General features: G+C 43.0%; 1 protein-coding gene across 9 annotated transcripts in view; it reads left to right on the forward strand.

The window, feature by feature from the left end:
* LOC115183113 (fibroblast growth factor receptor 3) overlaps positions 1 to 22,590 on the forward strand; it is a 166,197-nt gene that overhangs the window by 103,502 nt on the left and 40,105 nt on the right. For 4 of the 9 annotated variants that reach the window (XM_029744452.1, XM_029744453.1, XM_029744459.1 and 1 more), the window contains one exon: positions 3,122 to 3,306. In XM_029744452.1, the coding sequence (XP_029600312.1) occupies positions 3,122 to 3,306 (185 nt within the window). Of the gene's footprint in view, positions 1 to 110; positions 256 to 3,121; positions 3,307 to 22,590 lie in introns of all 9 variants that reach the window. The other 5 variants (XM_029744457.1, XM_029744458.1, XM_029744454.1 and 2 more) reach the window with 3 other exon arrangements.

Below are 22,590 nucleotides of genomic sequence, written 5' to 3' on the forward strand. Positions count from 1 at the left end.
TGGTGAATTTTCTCTTGGAGCGTTTGGTTTATGAAATTTCTCTGTTCCTTTTTCTCCACCTCTCTCTCCCCTCCACCCCTCCCCTCCTCTCCTCCTCCCCTCCTCTCCAGACGGCTGGTATAAACACTACGGATAAGGAACTAGAGAGCCTCTTCCTTACCAATGTGTCTTTAGAAGATGCAGGAGAGTATACTTGTCTAGCAGGGAACTCTATTGGGTATGCTTACCACTCTGCTTGGCTCACCGTGCTCCCAGGTATACCCGCCCCTCTCTCTCTCCTCTCCTCCCCTCTAAATACATGTCATTCATAACTATTTACTATTGAATCTCAGAACTGCTGCTTGCTGTTTGTTGAATGCAAGCATATCTGTGTCTGAAACTGTCCACAAATGTAACCTCGAAATAAGATAAAGCAATTTAAACCGGTCATGGAGATGATTTTGTAATTTAGTACGTACCAAACATTATTCTGAAGCAACACCTCAGAGATGATTCCAGAGCAGAAACTTCAGTGGGTGTTGATGATTACTGCTTGTAAAAGGTTATTGCCCTTTTATTTAGAAACTAAACTGTCCCTCAGACTCCTAGAGACTAAACTATGACCCCCAGCCTCCTAGAGACTGAACTATGACCCCCAGCCTCCTAGAGACTGAACTATGACCCCCAGCCTCCTAGAGACTAAACTATGACCCCCAGCCTCCTAGAGACTAAACTATGACCCCCAGCCTCCTAGAGACTGAACTATGACCCCCAGCCTCCTAGAGACTGAACTATGTCCCCCAGCCTCCTAGACTGAACTATGTCCCCCAGCCTCCTAGAGACTGAACTATGTCCACCAGCCTCCTAGACTGAACTATGACCCCCAGCCTCCTAGACTGAACTATGACCCCCAGCCTCCTAGAGACTGAACTATGACCCCCAGCCTCCTAGAGACTGAACTATGACCCCCAGCCTCCTAGAGACTGAACTATGACCCCCAGCCTCCTAGAGACTGAACTATGACCCCCAGCCTCCTAGAGACTGAACTATGACCCCCAGCCTCCTAGAGACTGAACTATGTCCCCCAGCCTCCTAGACTGAACTATGTCCCCCAGCCTCCTAGAGTCTGAACTATGTCCACCAGCCTCCTAGATTGAACTATGACCCCCAGCCTCCTAGACTGAACTATGACCCCCAGCCTCCTAGACTGAACTATGACCCCCAGCCTCCTAGACTGAAACTATGACCCCCAGCCTCCTAGACTGAACTATGACCCCCAGCCTCCTAGACTGAACTATGACCCCCAGCCTCCTAGAGACTGAACTATGTCCCCCAGCCTCCTAGACTGAACTATTAGCCCCAGCCTCTTAGAAGATCCCTTTTAATCTAAGCAACTCATCTGTGTTATGGTATAATTACTCTATCTGCAGGAATAGGTGGTTTATGGTTGATTACATTGTTATAACATGACACCTTTAAACTCTCAAAACTCCTGAAAACGTTTTAGCTGTCATCACATATCTCAACACGCTGGTTGTTTTCTTTAGGGTTAGGGTTAGGGTTAGGGTTTAGGGTTAGGGTTTAGGGTTATGGTTAGGGTTAGGGTTTAGGGTTAGGGTTAGGGTTTAGGGTTAGGTTTAGGGTTAGGGTTTAGGGTTATGGTTAGGGTTAGGGTTAGGGTTTAGGGTTAGGGTTTAGGGTTAGGGTTTAATCAAAATCAAATCAAATTTATTTATATAGCCCTTCTTATATCAGCTGATATCTCAAAGTGCTGTACAGAAACCCAGCCTAAAACCCCAAACAGCAAGCAATGCAGGTGTAGAAGCACGGTGGCTAAGAAAAACTCTCTAGAAATGCCAGAACCTAGTAAGAAACCTAGAGAGGAACCAGGCTATGAGGGGTGGCCAGTCCTCTTCTGGCTGTGCCGGGTGGAGATTATAACAGCACCGGGTTTAGGTTTAGGTTTAGGTTTAGGGTTAGGGTTTAGGGTTTAGGGTTAGGGTTTAGGGTTAGGGATTAGAGTTAGGGTTAGGGTTTAGGGTTAGGGTTTAGGGTTAGGGTTGGGGTTTAGGGTTAGGGTTTAGGGTTAGGGTTAGGGTTTAGGGTTAGTGAGCTCATTAAAAATATTTCAGTTTCAGTACAGTACAATGCAGTCACCTTTTCTCCCACTTCTGGAAGAGTTGTTCTGTTCAAACCTCAGGGGCTGTTATTCCAGTGTGTTACTGAGTAAAGACATGTTTAGGATGGTATTAATCAGGTGCTGTTATTCCAGTGTGTTACTGAGTAGACATGTTTAGGATGGTATTAATCAGGTGCTGTTATTCCAGTGTGTTACTGAGTAAAGACATGTTTAGGATGGTATTAATCAGGTGCTGTTATTCCAGTGTGTTACTGAGTAAAGACATGTTTAGGATGGTATTAATCAGGTGCTGTTATTCCAGTGTGTTACTGAGTAAAGACATGTTTAGGATGGTATTAATCAGGTGCTGTTATTCCAGTGTGTTACTGAGTAAAGACATGTTTAGGATGGTATTAATCAACACATTTAAACAACACAATGGTTATAGCCTGGGTGGCAGTCTGTTTCTGCTCTTTTGCCAAGTTGCCAACTCCTTATTACACGTTGCCATGCCAAACATGTTGAGGTATAAGCCGTTGTCATGATAGCACAAACAGATCTGGGACCCGGCTGCAATGGTTGTAGTGACCTGACCTCTAACCCCTGACCCCTAACCCCTAACCTCTAACCCCTAACATCTAACCCCTAACATCTAACCTCTAACCCCTAACATCTAACCCCTAACATCTAACCCCTGACCTCTGACCCTTAACATCTAACCCCTGACCCCTGACCTCTGACCCCTAACATCTAACCCCTGACCTCTAACCCCTGACATCTAACCCCTAACATCTAACCTCTAACCCCTGACATCTAACCCCTGACCTCTAACCCCTGACCTCTAACCCCTGACCTCTAACCCCTGACCTCTAACCCCTGACCTCTAACCCCTAACCCCTAACATCTAATCTTTAACCCCTAACATCTAACCCCTAACATCTAACCCCTGACATCTAACCCCTAACATCTAACCTCTAACCCCTAACATCTAACCCCTGACATCTAACCCCTGATCTCTTCCAGCGCTGGAGGATGGTGACAAGGAGGATGACTATGCTGACATCCTGATCTACGTGACGGGCTGCGTGCTCTTCATCCTGGCCGTCGTCATCATCATCCTCTGTCGTATGAGGACGTCTACCCAGAATTCCCTGCCCTCCCCGCCCATCCAGAAACTGTCTAAGTTCCCCTTAAAGAGACAGGTAACAGAAAGTAGATACAAGATTTCCAGCAAACCTTTAAACCTTCAAACCTTCAACCTTCCTCTCTGTCTCTATTACTATATACATAATGGCTGTGTCCGTAATGCATTTACATTTACATTTAAGTCATTTAGCAGACGCTCTTATCCAGAGCGACTTACAAATTGGTGCATTCACCTTATGATATCCAGTGGAACAACCACTTTACAATAGTGCATCTAAATCTTTTAAGGGGGGGGGGGGTTAGAAGGATTACTTTATCCTATCCTAGGTATTCCTTAAAGAGGTGGGGTTTCAGGTGTCTCCGGAAGGTGGTGATTGACTCCGCTGTCCTGGCGTCGTGAGGGAGCTTGTTCCACCATTGGGGTGCCAGAGCAGCGAACAGTTTTGACTGGGCTGAGCGGGAACTGTACTTCCTCAGAGGTAGGGAGGCGAGCAGGCCAGAGGTGGATGAACGCAGTGCCCTTGTTTGGGTGTAGGGCCTGATCAGAGCCTGAAGGTACGGTGGTGCCGTTCCCCTCACAGCTCCGTAGGCAAGCACCATGGTCTTGTAGCGGATGCGAGCTTCAACTGGAAGCCAGTGGAGAGAGCGGAGGAGCGGGGTGACGTGAGAGAACTTGGGAAGGTTGAACACCAGACGGGCTGCGGCGTTCTGGATGAGTTGTAGGGGTTTAATGGCACAGGCAGGGAGCCCAGCCAACAGCGAGTTGCAGTAATCCAGACGGGAGATGACAAGTGCCTGGATTAGGACCTGCGCCGCTTCCTGTGTGAGGCAGGGTCGTACTCTGCGAATGTTGTAGAGCATGAACCTACAGGATCGGGTCACCGCCTTGATGTTAGTTGAGAACGACAGGGTGTTGTCCAGGATCACGCCAAGGTTCTTAGCACTCTGGGAGGAGGACACAATGGAGTTGTCAACCGTGATGGCGAGATCATGGAGCGGGCAGTCCTTCCCCGGGAGGAAGAGCAGCTCCGTCTTGCCGAGGTTCAGCTTGAGGTGGTGATCCGTCATCCACACTGATATGTCTGCCAGACATGCAGAGATGCGATTCGCCACCTGGTTATCAGAAGGGGGAAAGGAGAAGATTAATTGTGTGTCGTCTGCATAGCAATGATAGGAGAGACCAAGTGAGGATATGACAGAGCCAAGTGACTTGGTGTATAGCGAGAATAGGAGAGGGCCTAGAACAGAGCCCTGGGGGACACCAGTGGCGAGAGCACGTGGTGCGGAGACAGATTCTCGCCATGCCACCTGGTAGGAGCGACCTGTCAGGTAGGACGCAATCCAAGCGTGGGCCGCGCCGGAGATGCCCAACTCGGAGAGGGTGGAGAGGAGGATCTGATGGTTCACAGTATCAAAGGCAGCCGATAGGTCTAGAAGGATGAGAGCAGAGGAGAGAGAGTTAGCTTTAGCAGCGCGGAGCGCCTCCGTGACACAGAGAAGAGCAGTCTCAGTTGAATGACTAGTCTTGAAACCTGACTGCATCATGTTCCCTATATAGTGCACAACTTTTGAGCAGAGCCCTATGAACAGCCATATTCCCTATATAGTGCACTACTTTGGAGCAGAGCCTTATGGACAGCCATATTTACATTTTACATTTTAGTCATTTAGCAGACGCTCTTATCCAGAGCGACTTACAGTAGTGAATGCATACATTTCATACATTTATTTTCCGTACTGGTCCCCCGTGGGAATTCCCTTCTGGTCCCCCGTATTCCCTATATAGTGACACAGGGTTGGAGCAGAGCCTTATGGACAGCCGTATTCCCTACATAGTGACACAGGGTCGGAGCAGAGCCTTATGGACAGCCGTATTCCCTACATAGTGACACAGGGTCGGAGCAGAGCCTTATGGACAGCCGTATTCCCTACATAGTGACACAGGGTCGGAGCAGAGCCTTATGGACAGCCGTATTCCCTACATAGTGACACAGGGTCGGAGCAGAGCCTTATGGACAGCCGTATTCCCTTCATAGTGACACAGGGTCGGAGCAGAGCCTTATGGACAGCCGTATTCCCTACATAGTGACACAGGGTCGGAGCAGAGCCTTATGGACAGCCGTATTCCCTACATAGTGACACAGGGTCGGAGCAGAGCCTTATGGACAGCCGTATTCCCTACATAGTGACACAGGGTCGGAGCAGAGCCTTATGGACAGCCGTATTCCCTACATAGTGACACAGGGTCGGAGCAGAGCCTTATGGACAGCCGTATTCCCTACATAGTGACACAGGGTAGGAGCAGAGCCTTATGGACAGCCGTATTCCCTACATAGTGACACAGGGTCGGAGCAGAGCCTTATGGACAGCCGTATTCCCTACATAGTGACACAGGGTCGGAGCAGAGCCTTATGGACAGCCGTATTCCCTACATAGTGACACAGGGTCGGAGCAGAGCCTTATGGACAGCCGTATTCCCTACATAGTGACACAGGGTCGGAGCAGAGCCTTATGGACAGCCGTATTCCCTACATAGTGACACAGCGTCGGAGCAGAGCCTTATGGACCGCCGTATTCCCTACATAGTGACACAGGGTCGGAGCAGAGCCTTATGGACAGCCGTATTCCCTACATAGTGACACAGGGTCGGAGCAGAGCCTTATGGACAGCCGTATTCCCTACATAGTGACACAGGGTCGGAGCAGAGCCTTATGGACAGCCGTATTCCCTACATAGTGACACAGGGTCGGAGCAGAGCCTTATGGACAGCCGTATTCCCTACATAGTGACACAGGGTTGGATTAGAGCCTTATGGACAGCCGTATTCCCTACATAGTGACACAGGGTTGGAGCAGAGCCTTATGGACAGCCGTATTCCCTATATAGTGACACAGGGTTGGAGCAGAGCCTTATGGACAGCCGTATTCCCTACATAGTGACACAGGGTTGGAGCAGAGCCTTATGGACAGCCATATTCCCTATATAGTGACACAGGGTTGGGGAGTAACTGTTACGGTAATCCGTTACCAGCAAAAATATTGTAATCAGATTACAGATACTTTTGAAAAACTAGATGATTACTTTGAGGATTACTTTTAAATTCAGAAAGGATGTTTGTGAAAAGAGTCTTTGACACCTTTCTCTTTTCTCAATGACATTCAAATCAGCATTGAAAAAAGGCCAAGTTTAAGTTTGTTCCACCTGAGCGAGTCTGACGACCAATCAGAGACCACTATGACGACACACCAAATGTGTTTAATGGATTGTGTGAAAAGAGCAGGAATAGTCTTTAGTATGCTACAGTCCAAGCTATTTCTTCCAATGGTGCGACTACTGTCGGCAGATGATCCAACTTGAATAAACACTTGGAGGTAAGGACGACAGCAGTGGTGCAGTCTACGGGCTAAATGGATATCATGTATTTTTACCTTCTACATAGCGCATTGATGTGACTCAGACTGCTGCTCTCTCATTTAGCTATTTGCTCCTTACAGATTGTGTTTGTTCAGGATGGCTGTTCACAAATGTATACAGTATGTGTATTTTAACCCAATAATGGTTGAATTGAATAAGTTTAAGCTGCCTATCAATCATTGTTTTTGCGAACCAAATGGAAACAAACAGAGCAAAAGGAGGGTTTCTGTTGGACACATTCAGGTAGGTCCCTCTCTGTTTCGTTCTGTTTGCTTCCGAAACTTAAGAAACGTTTCGCAACAGAATCAGCGTAATGAATACGCCCCAGTGGACAGCCAGAGATAAATGTGCTCTTCCAACAGCTGCATAGTGTGGATCCCAGCCTATAGAATAACAGCTGCATGGTGTGGATCCCAGCCTATAGAATAACAGCTGCATAGTGTGGATCCCAGCCTATAGAATAACAGCTGCATAGTGTGGATCCCAGCCTATAGAATAACAGCTGCATAGTGTGGATCCCAGCCTATAGAATAACAGCTGCATGGTGTGGATCCCAGCTTATAGAATAACAGCTGCATAGTGTGGATCCCAGCCTATGGAATAACAGTTTGAGTTTCTCCCTTCTAAACTCCTCGATGGTATTGTGTTCCATACTGTCAACAACCAGTTGAATTTAATAAGACCACAAGTTTTTAATGTAAAGATATAACCTAATCGTGTTATTATCTGTTGTAGAAAGCAATGGGTTAGAAGAAACCTACATATAGGGAACATGGCTGTCCATAGGGCTCTGGTCAAAAGCTCCGGGTTTGTCCCTTGCACATTACCCGATGGTTTCAAAGAAACGTTCCCGTCCACCCAATAAAACATTTTACCCAGGGCTCACTAGTTTCATTACACATCACCCCTTGTTACTGTTGCCAAGCCCTTCAATGCCCTGATTGGTGAACCACTGATCCAGTCACAGCTCTTTGTCTTTTGGCACTGCTAGGGACACACACACACACACACAATGCTCTTAACATAAAGTATTTTCAACTGCATTTTTGAGATACATGATTACATTGTGTATTCATACAGTAATTTCATTCATCATGTCCTCACCTGGGATTTGAACTCACAACCTCTTGGTTCACAGTGTTCTAATCTTCCTGCTACGTCACCATGTTTGTATCAATGACTGATTTCACCTGTCTATCCCTACACTTTGCACTTCAAAGTGTATCTCAGCTTTAGTAAAAATATACAGAAGAAAAACTATTATATTTATCATAGTGATTCAGCAGTAACATTAAAACAGAATAATATGTCCCGCCATCATTAGAAAACTATACTGAAAACCCAAACTCAAATAGCTGAAATAAGTAAATGAAATCAATGAGAGAATAGTTAGATAACTAAAAAAACAGTGTAGATGGCGCTCTGTTGCTAAGTGCAAAAATATATTGTAGGTTATGAATGCGTAGGGGACGAAATCCTACAGACTGTGGCGCAGCAAAACCCACATAAAAAAATACTACCGTTTACTATAGAATACTACAGAACTTACTATAGAATTCTATAGTAAACTGTAGTATACTGTATAATACTATACTACACACTGTAGTATCCCTTGATTATGTGTCGTACTTAATATTCAACAAAGTACTGAGTAAAGGATCTGAATACTTATGTAAATGTGATATTTCATTTTATTTTTGTATTATTATTTACAGAAATTTCTAAAAACCTGTTTTCGCTTTGTCATTATGGGGTATTATGTGTATATTGATGAGTAAAAAAACATTTTAATACATTTTAGAATATGGCTGTAGCGTAAAAAATGTGGAAAAAGTCAAGGGGTCTGAATACTTTTCGAATGTACTGTAGACTGACCAGGTCAAATCAAATCAAATCAAATCAAATTTATTTATATAGCCCTTCGTACATCAGCTGAAATCTCAAAGTGCTGTACAGAAACCCAGCCTAAAACCCCAAACAGCAAGCAATGCATGTGAAAGAAGCACGGTGGCTGGGAAAAACTCCCTAGGAAAAACTCCTGAATGGCAGACATGCACAATCCATGTCTCAATTGTCACAAAAATATGGCTTAAAAATCCTTCTTTAACCTGTCTCCTCCCCTTCATCCATACTGATTGAAGTGGATTTGACAAGAGACATCAATAATGGATGAATCCAGGTGAAAGCTATGATCCATTATTGATGTCTCTTGTCAAATCCACTTCAATCAGTATGGATGAAGGGGAGGAGACAGGTTAAAGAAGGATTTTTAAGCCATATTTTTGTGACAATTGAGACATGGATTGTGCATGTCTGCCATTCAGAGGTTGAACGAGCAAGACAGAAAATGTAAGTGCCTTTGAAAGGGGTATGGAAGTGTTGGGGTTCGTTCCTTATTCCTTGTCAATCATTGGCTCATTGGTGAAATTAGCATTCAGACAATATCTTTAAGTAAATCATTCATTCATTTATTAATGAAATTGCAGACAGAAGTTGACAACAGGAACATAGCACGCATGGGAAAGGGTCCAAGTTATTTTATTAAGCCCGAAGTCCAGCCTTAGTGATGTCACTGCCTACATCATTACCTTCTACTCATGAGACCAAGCCCATGCCTACACAGCTATACAAACAAGAGTTTCAGTGTTATCTAAAGGCTCAGCAGTAAATGTTGCCAAGTTGATTTATAGTGGAATGTATGACAAGTCTCATATCTCTTTCACCCCCTGCAGAGTTCTGTGTCTCTGCATCTCTTTTATCTTTGACACACTTCTCAGACCATTTTTATATAAGAAGCAGAGACTAGAAAATAACTGTGGAACAATATTAAACCTTATAATGCATATACATATTGTTAATCTGTAGTCTAGGACCCTATAAATGTAAGGGGGAAGGGTGTTATAACCCTTCCCCTTCTATTAATACAACAAAAGCATAATCAGTTATTATAATACATCAAACATTTGGTACAGCCCCTATCATGACCCCAAGGTGAACCCAACAGTAGTAGGTGCCAGACGCATCAGTTGGTGTCAAGAACTGCAACGCTGCTGGGTTTTTTACGCTCAGTTTTCTGTGTGTACCAAGAATGGTCCACCACCCAAAGGACATCCAGCCAACTTGACACAACTGTGGGAAGCATTGGAGTCAACATGGGCCAGCATCCCTGTGGAATGCTTTCGACACGTGTCATGGAAATATTGAATCAAATATTTCTCAGATTCCGGAACTTGTAAATTCAAAAATACTTTATTACAAAAGTAACATTAGTCAAGCAATTCCATGGAACAACTGAATTTTCTTGTTACAGACTTCAGGCTTTATAGGTTTCCACCTTCAAATAACACACATGGTCACTCCCCTCTATGTAGATGAGTAACACCCCTTGGCCTCTCGCCACCATTGTCTTTCTTTCTCAATTCTTGCTTGATAACCTGTTGAGGACAGACGTTCTGCCTGCGGAACCCCTAGCCAACAGCCAATGGCATCGCACGGCGCGAAATACAAAACCAACTAAAATACCACAATTCAATTTCTCAAACAATCAACTATTTTACACCATTTTAAAGATAAGACTCTCGTTAATCTAACCACATTGTCCGATTTCAAAAAGGCTTTACAGCGAAAGCAAAACATTAGATTATGTTAGGAGAGTTCATATTTATATCAAAAACCAGCTTTTTACATTAGCATGTGATGTTCAGAACTAGCATACCCACCGAACACTTCCGGTGAATTTACTAAATTACTCATGATAAACGTTTACAAAATACATAACAATTATTTTAAGAATTATAGATACAGAACTCCTTTATGCAATCGCTATGTCCGATTTTAAAATAGCTTTTCGGCGAAAGCACATTTTGCAATATTCTAAGTACATAGCTTGGCCATCATGGCTAGCTATTTTGACATCCGCCAAATTCGGGGTCACCTAAACTCAGAATTACTATTAGAAAAATTGGATTACCTTTGCTGTTCTTCATCAGAATGCACTCCCAGGACTTCTACTTCAACAACAAATGTTGTTTTGGTTCCAAATAATCCATAGTTATATCCAAATACCTCCGTTTTGTTCGTGCGTTCAGGTCACTATCCGAAGGATGACGCGCGAGCGCATTTCGTGACAAAAAAAATCAAAATATTCCATTACCGTACTTAGAAGCATGTCAAACGCTGTTTAAAATCAATTTTTATGCTATTTTTCTCAGAAAATAGCAGTAATATTCCAACCGGCCAACATTGTATTCATTCAAAGGCTGAAATAAAAAAATTGAGAAGTCTCGTGACCGCGCATCTCCAGTCTCACTGTCCCCAGGCAGACCACTCACAAACAGAGCTGCTATACTTTACCCAGAGACAGCAGACACCCCATTCCACTTTCTGGCGGCTTTAGAGAGCCAATGGAAGCCTTAGAAAGTGTCACGTTACAGCACATATGCTGTAATGTCGATAGAGATGCAACAGAAGGACAACAAATTGTCAGACAGGGCACTTCTTGTATGGAATCTTCTCAGGTTTTGGCCTGCCATATGAGTTCTGTTATACTCACAGACACCATTCAAACAGTTTTAGAAACTTTAGAATGTTTTCAGTCCAAATCTACTAATTATATGCATATTCTAGTTTCTGGGCAGGAGTAGTAACCAGATTAACCTGTCTGGGAAACGTGGGACGTTTGCGTCCCACCCTAGTCAACAGCCAGTGGAATCACGTCGCGCGAAATACAAATATCTCATAAATGCTATAACTTCAATTTCTCAAACATATGACTATTTTACACCATTTTATAGATACACCTCTCCTGAATCAAACCACGTTGTCCGATTTCAAAAAGGCTTTACAGCAAAAGCAAAACATTAGATTATGTTAGGAGAGTACCCTGCCAAATATAATCACACTGCCATTTTCAAAGCAACTAGCATGCATCACAAATACCCAAAACACAGCTAAATGCAGCACTAACCTTTGACAATCTTCATCAGATGACACTCCTAGGACATCATGTTACACAATACATGCATTTTTTGTTCGATAAAGTTCATATTTATATATAAAAACAGCATTTTACATCGGCGCGTGACGTTCAGAAAATATTTTCCCTCAAATGCTTCCGGTGAAGCAGCGCTACAATTTACAAAATTACTATTCGAAAACATTGGTAAAATATAATATTGTCATTCAAAGAATTATAGATTAACATCTCGTGAATGCAACCGCATTGCCAGATTTAAAAATAACTTTACTGGGAAATCACACTTTGCAATAAACGAGGTGCTATGCTCAGAAAAATTGTCTAGGCGATACAGGTTAGCACCATCTTGGACTCATCTAAAATCAAATATACTATTGTAAATATTCACTTACCTTTGATTATCTTCATCCAAAGGCACTTCCAGGAATCCCAGGTCCACAACAAATGTAGTTTTGTTTGAAAAAGTTAATAATTTATGTCCCAATAGCTCCTTCTTGTTAGCGCGTTGTGAAGGCTACTCATAATGTACGAAGCGTGCGGGACTTGTCCTCACAAATGTGCAAAAAAAATGTATTTACGTTTGTTCAAACATGTCAAACGTTGTATAACATAAATCTTTAGGGCCTTTTTCAATCAGAACTTCAATAATATTCAAGGCGGACGATTGCATTGTCTTACTAAACGTTTCGGAACGAGAGAGTACCCACGGGCACACGCGTCATTGTAGTAAAAGGGTTGAAAGTGATTCCACAAATCAGATTTCCACTTCCTGTTAGGATTTGTCTCAGGGTTTTGACTGCCATATGAGTTCTGTTATACTCACAGACACCATTCAAACAGTTTTAGAAACTTCAGAGTGTTTTCTATCCAAATCTACTAATTATATGCATATTCTGGGTAAGAGTAGTAACCAGTTTAAATCGGGTACGTTTTTTATCCGGCCGTGAAAATACTGCCCCCTATCCCCAACAAGTTAAATCGGGTACGTTTTTGATCCGGCCGTGAAAATACTGCCCCCTAGCTCAGTTTAAATTATATTGGTGGTGACGCCGTAGTGTTAATACAAAAAATAATACATTTATTGCATATATACTTTCCTAACATAAGTGCTCTTCTAATAATACTTTATTAGTACAAACATATGTTCTTATTACAGATACATGTTAATTAACTAAAGTACACATTTTCTGCTTACGTTCTGTTTTTACATGTCTAGTGATTAACACCATGTTGACCCAGTCTGTACACTCCTGTGGATTCTGCTTACGTTCTGTTTTTATATGTCCAATGGTTAACTCTTTGTTTATCCAGCTCTGTTCATTCACCTGAGTTCTGCCTTTATTCTGCTTACACGTCTATCAATTAACCCTATGTTTTCTGTCTCAATACTTTTGGGAATACAGTCTAGATACTGGAAAATCACCATAGTCATGCATTTTCACCTACACACCTAGAGTCCTAGAGTCCTGAATGTCACTTGGCTTTTCTTAGCTGAGCATCCAGAGATCGAGACAGCAGGTGTGGAAGAGAGAGAAAGTGAGAGGGAGAGCCGAAAACAGAAGGTCCAGGTCAAAGTAGCACGTCCAGTGAACAGGTCAGGATCGGACCCTATAGTCGCAGGCAGAACAGTTGAAACTGGAGCAGCAGCACAACTAGGTAGACTGAGGACACCCAGGAGTCATCTGGCCAGGTAGTCAGGGAGAGAGAGAGAATTAAACGGAGCATACTTAAATTCACACAGGACACCAGATAAGACAGGAGGATTTCACCAGATTCAGATAGGACAGACTGATCCTAGCCCCCCGGCACATAAACTATTGCAGCATAGATACTGGAGGCTGAGACAGGGGGCGTCGGGGTACACTGTGGCCCTGTCCGACGATACCCCCGGACAGGGCCAACCAGGCAGGATATAACCCAACCCACTTTGCCAAAGCGCAGCCCAAACACCACTTGAGGGATATCAACAGACCTCAGTGCCTTTCTGTTCACCTTCACACCCCTGGGCCAGACTACACTCAATCATAGGACCTACTGAAGAGATGAGTCTTCAAAAAAGACTAAAATGTCGAGACCGAGTCTGCGTCTCTCACATGGGTAGGCAGACCATTCCATAAAAATGGAGCTCTGTAGGAGAAAGCCCTGCCTCCAGCTGTTTGCTTAGGAATTCTAGGGACAGTAAGGAGGCCTGCGTCTTGTGACCGTAGCGTACATGTAAGTATGTACAGTTAGACCAAATCGGAGATATAGGTAGGAGAAAGTCCATGTAATGCTTTGTACTTTAGCAGTAAAACCTTGAAATCAGCCCTAGCCTTAACATGAAACCACTGTAGAGAGGCTAGCACTGGAGTAATATGATTACATTTGTTGGTTCTAGTCAAGATTCTAGTGTTAAGCACTAAATTAAGTATATTTAGTGGTTTATCCTGGTAGCCGGAGAGTAGAGTATTGCAGTAGACTAATCTAGAAGTGACAAAAGCATGGATTAGCTTTTCTGCATAATTCTTGGACTAAAGGTTTCTGATTTTTGCAATGTTACGAAGATGGAAAAAAGCTGCCCTTGAAATATTCTTGATAGGTTTGGTTAAAGAGAGATCAGGGTCCAGAGTAATGCTGAGGTCCTTTACAGTTTTATTTGCGATGACTGTACTACCATCAAGATTAATTGTCAGATCCAACAGAAGATCTCTTTGTTTCTTGGGACCTAGAACTAGCATCTCTGTTTTGTCTGAGTTTAAAAGTAAAACATTTGATGCCATCCACTTCCTTATATCTGAAACACAGGCTTCCAGGGTTGGCTTCACCATGTTTCATCTAAATGTACTGCTGTGTGTCGTCCACATAGCAATGAAAGTTGACATTGTGTTTCCGAATAACATCACCAAGAGGTAGAATATACTGTATATTGAAAACAATAGTGGTCCTAAAATAGAACCTTGAGGATCACCGAAATTTGCAATTACATAAATGAGTGCAGTCTCAGTACTATGATGGGATCTAAAACCAGACTGAAGCATTTTGTATACATTATTTGTCTTCAGGAAGACAGTGTGTTGCTGCGCAACAGCTTTTTCACAAAATAATGTGAGGAATGGGATATCCGATATAGTTCAATTGTTTTTTATATTTTCCAGGTCAAGGTTGTGTTTTTTCAAAATAGGCTTTAGAACTGCCACTTTTAGTGAGTTTGGTACACATCTGGTGGATAGGGAGCCGTTTATTGTGATCAACATAGGAGGGCCAAGCACAGGAAGTGACTGTTTCAGTAGTTTATTTGGAATAGGGTCCAGTATGCAGCTGGAAGGTTAAGAGGCCATGACTATTTTTGTGAATTTGTAAAGAGATGCAGGATTAAAAAACTTGAGTGTCTCCATTGATCCTAGGTCCTGGCACTTCTGTGCAGACTCAGGACATCTGAGCTTTGGCGAAATACGCAGATTCAAAGAGGAGTATATAATTTGCTTGCTAATGATAATCAAATCAAATGTATTTATATAGCCCTTCTTACATCAGCTGATATCTCAAAGTGCTGCACAGAAACCCAGCCTAAAACCCCAAACAGCAAGCAATGCAGGTGTAGAAGCACGAAGCATCATGATCTTTTTGTCAAAGATCACTGCTGAAGTGAAAGCCATACTCTCCTGGGGAATACTGCTTTTCAGTTAGCTTTGCGACAATATCAAAAATACATTTTGGAAAAAACACTTCAGCAAGCAGGCCTTTCTAATCAACTTGGCCCGGGTATCCTGGAAGGATATTGACATCATCCCGTCAGTAGAGGATGCCTGGTTGTTCTTTAAAAGTAATTTCCTCACCATCTTAAATAAGCATGCCCCTTTCAAAAATGTAGAACTAAGAACAGATATAGCCCTTGGTTCTCTCCAGACCTGACTGCCCTGACCAGCACAAAAACATCCTGTGGCGTACTGCACTAGCATCGAATAGTCCCCGCGATATGCAAGTTTTCAGGGAAGTCAGGAACCAATACACACAGTCAGTTAGGAAAGCAAAGGCTAGCTTTTTCAAACAGTAATTTGCATCCTATAGCTCTAACTCCAAAAAGTTCTGGGATGCTGTAAAGTCCATGGAGAATAAGAGCACCTCCTCCCAGCTGCCCACTGCACTGAGGCTAGGAAACACTGTCACCACCGATACATCCACGAGAATTTCAATAAGCATTTCTCAACGGCTGGCCACGCTTTCCTCCTGGCTACCCCAGCCCCGGCCAACAGCTCCGCACCCCCCACAGCTACTTGCCCGAGCCTCCCCAGCTTCTCCTTCATCCAAATCCAGATGGCAGAAGTTCTGAAAGAGCTGCAAAACCTGGACCTGTACAAATCAGCTGGGCTAGACAATCTGGACCCTCTCTTTCTAAAATTATCCGGCGCCATTTTTGCAACCCCTATTACTAGTCTGTTCAACCTCTCTTTCGTATCGTCCGAGATTCCTGCCTTGGTCATCCCCCTCTTCAAAAGGGGGTGACACTCTAGACCCAAACTGTTACAGACCTATATCCATCCTGCCCTGCCTTTCTAAAGTCTTCGAATTCCAAGTTAACAAACAGATCACTGACCATTTCGAATCTCATCGTACCTTCTCCGCTGTGAAATCCGGTTTCCGAGCTGGTCACAGGTGCACCTCGGCCACACTCAAGGTACTAAACCATATCATAACCGCCATTGATAAAAGACAGTACTGTGCAGCTGTCTTCATCGACCTGGCCAAGGCTTTCGACTCTGTCAATCACCGTATTCGGCAGACTCAACAGCCTTGGTTTCTCAATTGACTGCCTCGCCTGGTTCACCAACTACTTCTCAAATAGAGTTCAGTTTGTCAAATCGGAGGGCCTGTTGTCCAGACCTTTGGCAGTCTTTATGGGGGTACAACAGGGTTCAATCCTCGGGCCGACTCTTTTCTCTGAATATATCAATGATGTCGCAGTTGCTGCGAGTGATTCCTTGATCCACCTCTACGCAGACGACTCCATTCTGTACACATCTTGCCCTTCTTTGGACACTGTGTTAATAAATCTCCAAATGAGCTTCAATGCCACACAACACTCCTTCCGTGGCCTCCAACTGCTCTTAAACGCTAGTAAAACTAAATGCATGCTCTTCAACCGATTGCTGCCCGCACCAGCCCGCCCGACTAGCATCACTACTTTGGACGGTTCTGACTTAGAATATGTGGACAACTACAAATACTTAGGTGTCTGGCTAGACTGTAAACTCTCTTTCCAGACTCATTTTAAGCATCTGCAATCCAAAATTAAATCTAGAATTGGCTTCCTATTTCGCAACAATTCCTTCCTATTCCTTCACTGCCAAACATACCCTCGTAAAACTGACTATCCTACCGATCCTCGACTTCGGCACTGTCATTTACAAAATAGCCTCCAGCACTCTACTCAGCAAATTGGATGCAGTCTATCACAGTGCCACCCATTTTACAGTGCCACCCACAGTGCCACCCATTTTCCCATGTGGCTCAGTTGGTAGAGCATGGTAGAGCCTGATAGGTAAAGCCTATCAGAAGCTTATAAAGCCATGACATCATTTTCTGGAATTTGCCAAGCCGTTTAAAGGCACAGTGTATGTAAACTTCTGACCCACTGGAATTGTGATCTTGTGAAATAATCTGTCTGTAAACAATTGTTGGAAAAATTACTTGTGTCATGCACAAAGTAGATGTCCTAACCGACTTGCCAAAACTATAGTTTGTTAACAAGAAATGTGTGGAGTGGTTGATAAACGAGTTCTAATGACTCCAACCTAAGTGTATGTAAACTTCCAACTTCAACTGTAGGTGGTTAACCGATTATTGTTCTCCAACGTTCTTGGAGTGGAGGGATTCTGGAAGGTCATCTAGGAATCTTTGGGTTGTCCGAGAATTTATAGTGCGACTTTTGATAATCCTTGGTTGGTTTCTAAGAAGATTATTTTGCGATTGCAAACGTAATAAGATGGTGGTCCGATAGTCCAGGATTATGAGAAAAACATTTAGTTCCACAATATTTATTCCACGGGACAAAACTAGATCCAGGGTATGACTGTAGCAAAACGTAGGTCCGGAAACATGTTGGACAAAACCCACTGAGTCGATGATGGCTCCTAAGCCTTTTGGAGTGGGTCTGTGGACTTTTCTATGTGAATATTGAAGTCACCAAAATATTTAAATATTATCTGTCTGGACTATGAGGTCCAAAAGGAATTCAGGGAACTCAGTGAGGAATGCTGTATACGGCCCAGGAGGACTGTAAACAGTAGCTATAGAAAGTGATTGAGTAGGCTGCATAGATTTCATTACTAAAAGCTCAAAAGACGAAAACACTGTCTTTTTTCATTTTATTATTATTTGCTGTCAGAAATGTTAACAAAACCTCCGCCTTAGCCAGATGCACGGGGATATGGTCACTAGTGTAACCAGGAGGAGAGGCCTCATTTAATGTAGTAAATTCATCAGGCTTGAGCCTTGTTTCATTCAGGCCAATCACATCATGGTTATAATCAGTGATTTGTTCATTGACTATCTGTCTAGAAGTGAGGGATCTAACATTAAGTAGTCCTATTTTAAGATGTGATGTATAATCACAATCTCTTTCAATAATGACAGGAATGGAGGAGGTCTTTATTCTAGTGAGATTGCTAAGGCGAACACCGCCATGTTTAGTTTTGCCCAACCTAGATCGAGGCACAGACACGGTCTCAATGGGGATAGCTGAGCTGACTACACTGACTGTGCAAGTGGCAGACACCACTAAGCTGGCAGGCTGACTAACAGCCTGCTGCATGACCTGCACCCTATCTCATTGTGGAGCTAGGGGAGTTAGAGCCCTGTCTATGTTCGTAGATAAGATGAGAGGACCCCTCCAGTTAGGATGAAGTTGGTCACTTCTCAGCAGACCAGGCTTGGTCCTGTTTGTGGGTGAGTCCCAGAAAGAGGGACAATTATCTACAAATTCTATCTTTTGGGAAGGGCAAAAATCAGTTTTCAACAAGCGATTGAGTTGTGAGACTGCTGTAGAGCTCATCACTCCCCCTAACTAGGAGGGGGCCAGAGACAATTACTCGATGCTGACAGATCTTTCTAGCTGATTTACACGCTGAAGCTATGTTGTCCTTGGTGACCTCTGACTGTTTCATCCTAACATCGTTGGTGCCGACTTGGATAACAATATCCCTATACTCTCTACACTCGCCAGTTTTAACCTTTACGTCGGTATTCCTGCCCCCTGGTAATCAGTGTATGATCAATTTGTCAGAGCTAGTGGTGGGAGGCTTCAGCGGCTCAGACCCCGTAACGGGTGGAGGAGAGACCTGAGAAGGCTCGGGGAGAACCAGTTGCTTAATGGGGAGAATCGGTTGAATGAGTGACACCGGTTGAGCATACTGACAGCATTTCTTTCCAGAAGCCTTGAGAAAATTGTCCGGCTGCAGGGACTGTGTAGGGGGGATTTAAACTGCTATCTGTACTTACTGGTGGCACAGACGCTGTTTCATCCTTTCCTACACTGAAATTACCCTTGCCTAACGATTGCGTCTGAAGCTGGGCTTGCAACTCGGCTATCCTCGCCATAAGGCGATAGTTCTCCTGTATATTATGAGTACAGTGACTGCAATTAGATGGCATAGTCTTAATGTTACTACCTAACCTTTTTCCAGATAAAGCGTCCGAAGCGAAAAAGTTGAATGAAAAAAGTTGAGCCAGGAAAAAATAAGACGTTGGTAAATGTGTTAAATGCAGAGTTTTGATTAAACTGTTATTAAAATACTTTGTAACAAATTAAATTTAACACCATAGACAGTAGACTGGAACAAGGCAGGGTTACATGTAACACTATAGACAGTAGACTGTAACAAGACAGGGTTACATGTAACACTATAGACAGTAGACTGTAACAAGACAGGGTTACATGTAACACTATAGACAGTAGACTGTAACAAGACAGGGTTACATGTAACACCATAGACAGTAGACTGGAACAAGGCAGGGTTACATTAAACACTATAGACAGTAGACTGTAACAAGGCAGGGATACATTAAACACTATAGACAGTAGACTGTAACAAGGCAGGGTTACATGTAACACTATAGACAGTAGACTGGAACAAGGACTGTAACAAGACAGGGTTACATGTAACACTATAGACAGTAGACTGTAACAAGGCAGGGTTACATTAAACACTATAGACAGTAGACTGTAACAAGACAGGGTTACATTAAACACTATAGACAGTAGACTGGAACAAGACAGGGTTACATTAAACACTATAGACAGTAGACTGAAACAAGGCAGGGTTACATGTAACACTATAGACAGTAGACTGTAACAAGACAGGGTTACATGTAACACTATAGGCTGTAGACTGGAACAAGACAGGGTTACATTAGACACTATAGACAGTAGACTGGAACAAGACAGGGTTACATGTAACACTATAGACAGTAGACTGTAACAAGGCAGGGTTACATGTAACACTATAGACAGTAGACTGTAACAAGGCAGGGTTACATGTAACACTATAGACAGTAGACTGGAACAAGACAGGGTTACATGTAACACTATAGACTGTAGACTGGAACAAGGACTGTAACAAGGCAGGGTTACATGTTACACTATAGACAGTAGACTGTAACAAGGCAGGGTTACATGTAACACTATAGACAGTAGACTGTAACAAGACAGGGTTACATGTAACACTATAGACAGTAGACTGGAACAAGACAGGGTTACATTAAACACTATAGACAGTAGACTCCAACAAGGCAGGGTTACATTAAACACTATAGACAGAAGACTGGAACAAGGCAGGGTTACATTAAACACTATAGACAGTAGACTGGAACAAGGCAGGGTTATATTTAACACTATAGACAGTAGACTGGAACAAGACAGGGTTACATGTAACACTATAGACAGTAGACTGTAACAAGACAGGGTTACATGTAACACTATAGACAGTAGACTGTAACAAGACAGGGTTACATGTAACACCATAGACAGTAGACTGGAACAAGGCAGGGTTACATTAAACACTATAGACAGTAGACTGTAACAAGGCAGGGTTACATTAAACACTATAGACAGTAGACTGTAACAAGGCAGGGTTACATGTAACACTATAGACAGTAGACTGGAACAAGGACTGTAACAAGACAGGGTTACATGTAACACTATAGACAGTAGACTGTAACAAGGCAGGGTTACATTAAACACTATAGACAGTAGACTGTAACAAGACAGGGTTACATTAAACACTATAGACAGTAGACTGGAACAAGACAGGGTTACATTAAACACTATAGACAGTAGACTGAAACAAGGCAGGGTTACATGTAACACTATAGACAGTAGACTGTAACAAGACAGGGTTACATGTAACACTATAGGCTGTAGACTGGAACAAGACAGGGTTACATTAGACACTATAGACAGTAGACTGGAACAAGACAGGGTTACATGTAACACTATAGACAGTAGACTGTAACAAGGCAGGGTTACATGTAACACTATAGACAGTAGACTGTAACAAGGCAGGGTTACATTTAACACTATAGACAGTAGACTGGAACAAGACAGGGTTACATGTAACACTATAGACAGTAGACTGGAACAAGGACTGTAACAAGGCAGGGTTACATGTTACACTATAGACAGTAGACTGTAACAAGGCAGGGTTACATGTAACACTATAGACAGTAGACTGTAACAAGACAGGGTTACATGTAACACTATAGACAGTAGACTGGAACAAGACAGGGTTACATTAAACACTATAGACAGTAGACTCCAACAAGGCAGGGTTACATGTAACACTATAGACAGTAGACTGGAACAAGGACTGTAACAAGGCAGGGTTACATGTTACACTATAGACAGTAGACTGGAACAAGACAGGGTTACATTAAACACTATAGACAGAAGACTGGAACAAGGCAGGGTTACATTAAACACTATAGACAGTAGACTGGAACAAGGCAGGGTTATATTTAACACTATAGACAGTAGACTGGAACAAGACAGGGTTACATGTAACACTATAGACAGTAGACTGTAACAAGACAGGGTTACATGTAACACTATAGACAGTAGACTGTAACAAGACAGGGTTACATGTAACACCATAGACAGTAGACTGGAACAAGGCAGGGTTACATTAAACACTATAGACAGTAGACTGTAACAAGGCAGGGTTACATTAAACACTATAGACAGTAGACTGTAACAAGGCAGGGTTACATGTAACACTATAGACAGTAGACTGGAACAAGGACTGTAACAAGACAGGGTTACATGTAACACTATAGACAGTAGACTGTAACAAGGCAGGGTTACATTAAACACTATAGACAGTAGACTGTAACAAGACAGGGTTACATTAAACACTATAGACAGTAGACTGGAACAAGACAGGGTTACATTAAACACTATAGACAGTAGACTGAAACAAGGCAGGGTTACATGTAACACTATAGACAGTAGACTGTAACAAGACAGGGTTACATGTAACACTATAGGCTGTAGACTGGAACAAGACAGGGTTACATTAGACACTATAGACAGTAGACTGGAACAAGACAGGGTTACATGTAACACTATAGACAGTAGACTGTAACAAGGCAGGGTTACATGTAACACTATAGACAGTAGACTGTAACAAGGCAGGGTTACATGTAACACTATAGACAGTAGACTGTAACAAGACAGGGTTACATGTAACACTATAGACAGTAGACTGGAACAAGACAGGGTTACATTAAACACTATAGACAGTAGACTCCAACAAGGCAGGGTTACATGTAACACTATAGACAGTAGACTGGAACAAGGACTGTAACAAGGCAGGGTTACATGTAACACTATAGACAGTAGACTGGAACAAGACAGGGTTACATTAAACACTATAGACAGAAGACTGGAACAAGGCAGGGTTACATTAAACACTATAGACAGTAG

Source organism: Salmo trutta, unplaced genomic scaffold (assembly GCF_901001165.1).
Source record: "Salmo trutta unplaced genomic scaffold, fSalTru1.1, whole genome shotgun sequence".
Lineage (NCBI taxonomy): Eukaryota > Metazoa > Chordata > Actinopteri > Salmoniformes > Salmonidae > Salmo > Salmo trutta.